Below are 9,737 nucleotides of genomic sequence, written 5' to 3' on the forward strand. Positions count from 1 at the left end.
TAATGCTTTAATTTATTGAGTCAGATATAACAAATACTTAATTAAATCATCGTTGACATGATTAAACGATGCAAGATCAATAATTTCTAATTTATGACATCGATTCAATACGATTTGAATATTCATAAAGTTCTATGCATATCTAAACAACTGCTCATAACCGTGTTTCAATTTGAGCTCATAAAATGCACGTTTAAATCAAATTATGTAGATCAGGCCATTGAAAGATCGTTAAAAATTAATATTGAATCCGAAAATAGTATAATATACATATAATGAGTGAGATACAATAACGCTCCCGGTAACCAGTTCATGCATTTCAACTAGTGTTCCCGAGGCCTATAGGCTTTTAGGCTTTTTTTTAAGGCTAGCCTATGAATTAGGGGCTACAGCAGGAAAAAAGCCTAAAAAGGTCTTTTAGGCCTTTAGGCTAGGCCTTTTTCATAGCCTTTTTTTGTCTACCCGATGACTATAGGCTTTTAGCCTTTTTGTAGGCTAGGCGCAATATGCGCCTAGCCTACAAAAAGGCTAAAAGGCTAAAAACCTATAAAGATTTTTCGTCCTTTAGGCTAGGTCTATTTTATTTATTTGTAAACACCTAATTGTACAACAGGATGCAATAAATGAATATGTATATGAATATTTATTTTTAACCGACTTCAAAAAAGAAGGAGGTTATATGTTCGACTGTATGTATTTTTTTTTCTATGTATGTTCACCGATTACTCCGTCAATTGTGGAACGATTTTCAAAATTCTTTTTTTGTTCGATAGGGTACACTTCTGAGGTGGTCCCATTGTCACCAAGTCAGGATCTGATGATGGGATCCTAGAAATATATGATAATAATAATGTATAACAATTAGGTACTTAATTATTTCCAATTTCAAATAATATTCGTTTTTATTTAATTTAAAAATAAATGCAATACAAAAATACTTGTTTAATTCATACTAAGCCATAACCTGAATAATGGCTATAGCCTTATAATAAGCCTACTACTCGAAAAAGACTTTAGTCGGAAATAAAGCCTAAAAGGCTATTTAGGCCTATAGGTTTTTTTGTAAACCTATAGGCTTTTTATAATGAGTAGCCTTTTAAAAGCCTAGTAGTCTATCATGGCCAAAAAAAGAACTAAATAGGCTTAATTTTAAGCCTAAAAGCCTATAGGCCCCGGGAACACTAATTTCAACTGATGATATCGGCACTAAAGGTGTCCGACCGGTCACGGCGAGACATTTGTAACGCTTACAAAGTGGCGATTAGCCATTAGTCATTAAATAACAGATATACAAACGTAATAATTTGTAAAATGTTATCAGACTGGTCCATAATTAATGTTACGTTAACATGATGAGCTAATAATCGACTCTATCTTGTTAATAGCAGCGATTCTGTATTAGGAATGAAATGACGACAACAGTTAAAATTATTTACGTTATTAAAATCAAATATTAATATTATGAGTCATTCGCTTGTAATTAAGACCTAATCATGCCATTAAGATCTCCTTTGACCAGTATTTTGGCACTTAATTTATAGTTCTCTTACTTAAGGTGCGTACGGATTGCGCGTACCCTGGTACGCGTACTCAGTTTACGCGTACTCAGTTTACGCGTACTCAGTTTACGCGTACTCAGTTTACGCGTACTCAGTTTACGCGTACTCAGTTTACGCGTACTCAGTTTACGCGTACTCAGTTTACGCGTACTCAGTTTACGCGTACCAGGGTACGCGCAATCCGTACGCACCTTTATGCTTATAGAACTTACAGTCTAACGAAGCTGAAGTGCACCTCCTAGCTATTTCCTAACTCCGTCTTGTTATTATTCCAGGAAGCGTCTTCCCTCTACAATTGCAACTCTACCCTCAAGCACATGATCTCCAAGATCCGCCGGGACACAGCATCCTTCGAGCGTTATCAACACAACCGGGACTTAGTGGCACTGGTCAATATGTTCAGCGAGTCGGACCGAGACCTGCCGCTTGGTTGGGACACTAAACTGGACAGGAATGGCAAGGTAACAAAGCATAGTAATGTGAAGTGAATGTATATTTCCAAGGTATTTTCGTTACATATAGTTTGAACATTGTTTCGAAGATTATGCCCGGATGTCTTTCTAGCGTTATGTTATCAGTAAATAGACGAGATGGTGCTCAACAATATGTTCAGCGAGTCGGTAGACCGACCGTTTGGGTCAGACATTCAACTGACCAGGAATGGCATGGTTATAGTAGATAGTACCTCGATATGGTATCCAAGACCAACAGAGATTTGTCCTCCTTCGAACGTGATCAGAAAAAACGCTATTAGATGATGTTCTACAACGTTTTCAGTAAATCAGACTAACTAACGTCTAGCGCGTTTAAAATACTGCGACAGAGAGTGCTCTTTAACGCCGTAAATGTGAAAACTAACTAACAATAAAGCTTTGTACTAACAATGCGCACGCGCATATTCTGCAGTTAGTTACGTACTTTATCATTGTGGCCACAATAGCCCTTGAGGTGTGTAGGCAGTCTAGCCTAAAGCTCTACTATCAAAGCGCGCGCGTTTTGCAGCGTTTCTTAGTTCAGTTAGACTGAAGTTAGGTATTTAAAATAATTCGATTCCAACTTTACCCTTGCAATGCGTAGGTAGTTTAACCACGCTAATGCTTGATACTAAGAATGCGCACGTGCACATTATACAGTGGTTAGTCCAGTTAGTTACTCAAATTGCTTACATTTTTAGGGTTCCGTACCTCATAAGGAAAAAACGGAACCCTTATAGGATCACTTTGTTGTCCGTCCGTCCGTCTGTCAAGACCCTTTATCTCAAGAACGCGTGAACGTATCAAGCTGAAATTCACATGAAATACTCAGGTCTATTGTCCCTTTAAGCTGTGAAAATATCAAACTTCTAAGCCAAGCCAATCAAAAGATACAGCCGATTATGTCGATATTTTCAACAAATTTTCGACACTCGCAAAGGAATCAAAACCTACAGGATACTTCCCGTAAACTCAGAATCTTGAAATTTGGCATAAAGCATTGTCATATAATGCAAATATAGGAAAAATTGCGAAAATTTCATTTTTTTAGTTATATAATATAATAAAAATATTTTAATAAAATGAAACTTACTACCTTATTTCTCACGAACGAATAAAGGTATCAAATTGAAATTTATACCAAATACCTATATCTATTGTCCCTTTAAGAAGTAAAAAAATCAAACTTCTAAGTTAACGCGATCAAAAGATACAGCAGTTTATACCGACACCTTAGACGAATTTCCGTCACACGCTAGGGAATCAAAACCTACAAGGTACTTCCTGTGAACTCAGAATCTTGAAATTCGGCACGAAGCAACGTTATACACCGTGTTACTTTGCATTCTTGCCATATTCACAGAGATAAAAGTAGGGAACAATACCTATTATTTAAGATAAACAAGATACTCCCATAAAGAAAGTACACTAAGATTTTAGTAAATTTGGTTTTTCAGTACAAATTGGAATAAACCCATTTTGTCTCGCACGTTCTACAGGTGCAAGTGGAATAAACCTAGTGGGCGTGGCCTAGTTCCTAATAATCTGTTGTTTTATGGCTCTGGGTACCAGCCTTTTTATCCAGTCATAATAATTATTTTAAAATACTCTTCAGTTGATTTCAGATTTTAACATTGTACCCTATTTTTACAAATTAATAAATGAAGTATGAAATGAAATCACCTTATTCACAATTAATTATTTATTGATAAGTTCCTACTTACAAAGTTTACGTACTGCGAAGCAAGTGTTCAAAGTGTCCTCCGTTCTGATGAAGGCACAGTATAGCACGGCGAAGCGTAGGTTTTTCGCTTTAGTTTTCGCAACACATAAACGTTTTGTCTCACAGTTTCACTAAAACCATCCTTTCATGTAACGCGTTTACACTGTTTATCTCTTCTGCGCATACCAGTCGTTTCAAGTCACTCCAAAAATCCATTGGTGTCAGGTCCGAGGATCGTGGTGGCCAAGCTACTGGACCCCTCGTCCAATCCACTGTTCACCAAACGTATTATTCGCGCACTTGACGTTCTTATTGTGGGGGAGCACCATCCTGCTGGTAGTAGAGCATTTGGTGTAACGCTAAGGGTACGTCATCAAGCATTTCGTCTAAGACGTCTTGCAGACACTCCAAGCACCATTTTGAATTACCTAAATTATTCGTTGTTTGAATACACTTCAGACATTTTTGTATTATTTTTAACGTGATTTGTGATTGATGGATTTCTCAGTTTTTTACAAGTGTCAAAAAGACATTTTTAAGACAATTGATTGCAATAGATATTTAAAAATACAATAAAAAGTAAAAAAGTCTTCATCGCCATCGCCAACAAGTGATGTGCATGCGTTACGATAAATTAGTGATGTGTTTAACAGATTGTCGATAAAATAAAATACTCAAGATTAAAAAAAAAATTTTTCGGGCATTATTTTTTTACGGATTTGTGTTCAGTATCAGTAATATAGTAACCTCTGTAAATATGGCAAGAATGCAAAGTAACACCCTGTATAGTACAGATAAAGGAAAAATTGCGAAAATGATAAATTTGAAGTTATATAAAATTTAAAATATTATTTTTGCTTACATGACATAAAATATTTTTTTAATAATTATAAACTTACTACCTACCCTTTTTCACATGAACGCGTAGAGATATTAAAGTTGAAATTCATATCAAACACTTCTTAAATCTAATTGCCTCTAAACTGTGAGAAATTCTAAATCAACGCAAAAATTCAAAACGCTGAGGTAGGTACCTACCTATAATGCAAATATAGGAAAAATAAATAAATAAAAAATAATCATACCGCATATTTTGAAATTCGCCACTACTCGCAACGGAATCAAGTAAGTAATTTGATTTAATACGTCATAAATTGTAAACCGCTACGTTTGTACGGCGGAACCCTCGGTGTGCGAGCCCGACTCGCACTTGGCCGGTTTTTTGAGACCACCTTAATCCTTGATGCTCATAGGTAGTCTAACCAACGCCGAAGTTTGATACACAATGCGTTCAGTTATAAAAATCAGGTACATATATTATATGCAGGTAACATCCTAGAATGCATCCCACTTAACACCAGGTGCGATTGTGGTCAAATACCTGCCTTGTTATGCATATTGTTTTTTTCGATTCCACCTTAACCCTCGAGAGGCCAAAGCTTACTAACACGCGCGCGCGTTTGCAGCGTTTCTTCGTGGACCACGTGATGCGGCGGACGACGTTCATCGACCCGCGACTGCCGCGCGCGCCGCAAGCCGGGCCTTTTTCACCGCTGCTGCCTCAACGGCGGAGGCACGTTGTTGACCAGGTCGGTGTTGCTAGGGTGTGGTAGATTTTGTGTGATATGGTAGATTTTGTGTGATATGGTAGATTTTGAAACGATGGCTGAAGTTTTGGTGGGATACTCAATTATTAATTGCATCCATTATAAACTATAAATTAGAAATATGGGCCTTTGGACCGATGATCTGGTAAAGGTCGCGGGAAGAGCCTGGATGCGGGCAGCGCAGGACCGTTCATTGTGGAAAACCTTGGGGGAGACCTTTGTCCAGCAGTGGACGTCATTTGGCTGAAACAACATGGGCCTTTACACACGGCAATTGGGAGATAGAGGGATCGGTGGGTTTTGCTTTATTTATTGGTTATTGGCGAAGAATTCGTGTTACACAAATTAAAAAATAAATCAATTTTCCAATTTCTAAAGTAGTTAAAGTCAATCACTTACAAAAACTTTGATTACGTCAACCAAATTCTTGTCTTCCGTAACACAGAGGAGGTTTTCTATATCTTCACTATGACGGGCTTATCTAAAAAACTTTGAACATTTTGCCATACCACGGTCCCACCAGAACCATTTGGCCGTCGTTTCGGAGACTTTTGTGGTGTTAAATGTGAGTGTCAGCTTTATATCTCTTTTTTTTTTGTTTCGTTTCATTTCGTTGGGTTACGGCATGACCTTACACTTGCTTTAAGTCCTAGAATTCTACTCCGCAAATTGTTTCCAATCCGAATGTCCTACTCATCCACTACTATACGGAGCGAGAGTGAGTGAACTTAGAAGTCTCCCGGTGTAGGATTATTATCTATACTAATATTATAAAGCTGAAGAGTGTGTTTGTTTGTTTGTTTACTTGAACGCGCTAATCTCCGGAACTACTGGTCCGATTTGAAAAATTCTTTCAGTGTTAGATAGCCTATTTTATCGAGGAAGGCTATAGGCTATTCACGCTACAATCAATAGGAGCAGAGCAATAATGAAAAATGTTGCGAAAACGGGTTTTCACGCGTACGAAGTCGCGGGCACAGCTAGTTACATAATATGTATAAGCTTTTGTAGAGCAATATTGTTCTTGTAACGCAGAGTAAGGTCATGCATATTCATCATAGTATCAGTATATGTCGCTCGGTGTTATTGCTTGTCCATCGCGCTTCGTGTGGGCGTCAGGTGGTATTATCATATCACTATATCTGTTCATCTCAGTGTTTTGCATATATTGTGTTGTCCATCGCTTTTTGTGGCCATACAAATGGGTTTGTTTTTGTTTTCTGTTACTTTATAGGTTCTGGTTTTTATGTTGCGTGGTTATGTTTTATTGAACTGTGTGGTTTTTATGTTACTGCTTTGTGCGTTGTCTTGTTTTTATTGTTATTTTTTGTGGTGTTCCTTTTTACGCGTACGACAGAGTTCAAGAATACGTTGAAAACAGTGTTTAAAATAGCATGCTTATTACGCAAGCCAGCTTTATCATATTGATACAGCATTAATATGCGACCAACTTATACTGTGTATCGGCACCAACCGTGTATTACATGGAGTTGGACAGTTAACGGAATAACTGCAAGTCAACCCTTTGACACAGATAATTTGGGCGCAGTTGGTTCTCGTAAAAGAGCAGCATAGTAACATTCTATCAGCAACTTTCTTCAGGAAGTCAATAAATAATCAAAAGATATCGATATGGTTTGTTGAAACTTGACGCCATAATTCCGCAATGTTGCATGCATTTCACAGAAAAGCTCTTTTACTAGGACCTTTTAGACTCTTGTTGGCATACTTTGTCGATGAATGGACAATTTGACACCATTCTCCAATAATTCGAAATCACAACTTTTCTAAAAAAAAACTTCTTTCTGGTCTTAAAAACTTAATTAATTTTAATTTACCTGTAAATTACGATTTTTGGTCGCATTGTAATTGAAAAAAGTAGTTTATTTGAGGTGACAAAATTAATAGTGACGTACTTGCTTGTAGTGCCATACAAAATCTATGGGAGAGTTTCGTTTTGACAGTTTTAAAAAGTACGTCAATGAGGGCTATCGTTTTAGCGCTCACCAGTTGGCGCCACTGTAGAGTAAGGTCCTGTCACTTGCTAGTCGCGTAGACAGTGGCGCCAACTTGTGAGCGCTAAAGTGGTAGGAGGACTATCGCATTTGCACTCATCAAGATGGCGCCACTGTAGAGTAAGGTCTTGTCAAACGCCAGGGGTGCCAACTGTTAAGTATAAAAACGATAGCCCTCATTGATTGGTGGTGTCAACATGTCTATTGTTTTGTTCATATTGTTCGTTTCCCGCAGGCGCCGACGCCGCCGCCGCGGCCGCCTGTCGCGGCGGGCGACGCGCCGCTCACCGCCCACCAGGAGATACCCGTGGCTTATAATGATAAGGTAACTCATTTACTGACAACAGCATAATATGTATCTTTAGTTTCTAACATACTTTTTTCCGAGTCCAAAGTTACTGCCTTTTCTGGAATTTCAATTATCGGCCAACATCTTTTTAGAACGGGTTCACGTGTGTTTTTGGCGTGTGGTTTACTATGAACGAAACGACACGTGACGTACAAAAAATTTCTGCCCCGTACAACCAAACTGTGGAATGGACTGTCGTCTGCGGTGTTTCCGGACGGATACGACCTGCAAGCTTTCAAGAGGAGAGCGTATCTTTACCTTAAAGGCCGGCAACGCACCTGTAACGCCCCTGGGTCTGCGGGTGTCTATGGGCGACGGTAATCACTTACCATCAGGTGATCCGTTTGCTCGTTTGCCTCCTATCACATAAAAAAAAAAAAAAAAAAAAAATGGATATGAATTTTATTACACATCTAACACTGCTATAGAGCAAGCATATTTAATTGCTTATTTTGGGGCTAGATGTGTGAAATTGTCCAAAGATATTTATTTATTTATAGAGCGGTTTTGCACTACGTCCAATCCGAATACAGATCTAGAAATTTTATTAGAGATGTCGGATGATTGAAATCGGACAGTGGGTGAGATAAAACTTCCTTATAAAAAAAGTTCGTTCGACGACTACTCCGAATTCCGGACCCTATTTTCACAGATTTGGGTCAAGCGTAGTGCGAAACTGTTCTTGTTGAAGAGAAAGAGGCAATTTATTGTCTAATTTGTTGTGTAAAGCCCGGTCTGTGAGCACGTAGAATTTAGTCCAATGACCCCAAGCTACCCATCCTTATCGCTCGCGCGTAATTATGTTGCTGTCGCGCTCGCACACTCACTGCGGGCGCCCGTCGCACAGACGCGCGCAGCTCACAGACCAGACTATACATGCCCAGCACCGCTTTAGGGCACAATCATTAGCTAGAAACAGACATAATAGGAATAATTTAACCTGTGAAGATTCAGTTCGGTTCTGAGCAGGGTAAATGTGTAATTAACCTGTGTGAAATCAAATTCTAAGCTGTTTCACTGTGTCCAGGTGGTGGCGTTCCTCCGGCAGGCGAACATCATGTCGATCCTGCGCGAGCGCTGCGGCTGCGGCGGCGCGCTGCGCGAGAAGGTCAGCGCCGTGCGCGTGGAGGGCGCGCCCGCGCTCGCGCGCTACCAGCACGACGTGCAGCTCACGTGCACGCTCAGGTAACATCACGTCGATCCTGCGCGAGCGCTGCGGCTGCGGCGGCGCGCTGCGCGAGAAGGTCAGCGCCGTGCGCGTGGAGGGCGCGCCCGCGCTCGCGCGCTACCAGCACGACGTGCAGCTCACGTGCACGCTCAGGTAACATCACGTCGATCCTGCGCGAGCGCTGCGGCTGCGGCGGCGCGCTGCGCGAGAAGGTCAGCGCCGTGCGCGTGGAGGGCGCGCCCGCGCTCGCGCGCTACCAGCACGACGTGCAGCTCACGTGCACGCTCAGGTAACATCACGTCGATCCTGCGCGAGCGCTGCGGCTGCGGCGGCGCGCTGCGCGAGAAGGTCAGCGCCGTGCGCGTGGAGGGCGCGCCCGCGCTCGCGCGCTACCAGCACGACGTGCAGCTCACGTGCATGCTCAGGTAACAATAACATAAGAATAAGTCGATTTGTTTTGCACGTCCAGGCACTCTTTCAAGAGGGAGATTTGCGACTTATTAGGTAAATGAAAACTCACGCACACACACACACACACACACACACACACAACCTGCATGCAAGCCTATGTTTCTTTTTTTTGCCCCTTTGACTGTTTTTTACGAGATTGTAATAATATATAGAATCCATTATTGGCTGTAAGAACAAAAATACCTGTTTGTATTATTATTATAAAGAGCTGTGGTTTTCTGAATAAAGAAAAATAAAAATAAAATAAAATAAAGGCCCCTCGCCCACGGCGACTTTTTGTAGCGATTCTGTCGCGCGTTCGCATCGATACAGTCGCAATGAGGTCGCTAGCTGTGTGCCCCCGTCCTCATAAACGCGCTTCTGTCGCGATGC

General features: G+C 40.6%; 1 protein-coding gene across 1 annotated transcript in view; it reads left to right on the forward strand.

The window, feature by feature from the left end:
- Nucleotides 1-8,915, forward strand: part of LOC135072039 (uncharacterized) — a 51,139-nt gene extending 42,224 nt beyond the window's left edge. Inside the window, exons 7-10 of the mRNA XM_063965966.1 lie at nt 1,835-2,020; nt 5,222-5,344; nt 7,613-7,702; nt 8,754-8,915. Of these exons, the coding sequence (XP_063822036.1) occupies nt 1,835-2,020; nt 5,222-5,344; nt 7,613-7,702; nt 8,754-8,915 (561 nt within the window). The remainder of the gene's footprint in view (nt 1-1,834; nt 2,021-5,221; nt 5,345-7,612; nt 7,703-8,753) is intronic.
- Nucleotides 8,916-9,737: the final 822 nt, after the last annotated feature.

Source organism: Ostrinia nubilalis, chromosome 5 (assembly GCF_963855985.1).
Source record: "Ostrinia nubilalis chromosome 5, ilOstNubi1.1, whole genome shotgun sequence".
Classification (NCBI taxonomy): Eukaryota; Metazoa; Arthropoda; class Insecta; order Lepidoptera; family Crambidae; genus Ostrinia; species Ostrinia nubilalis.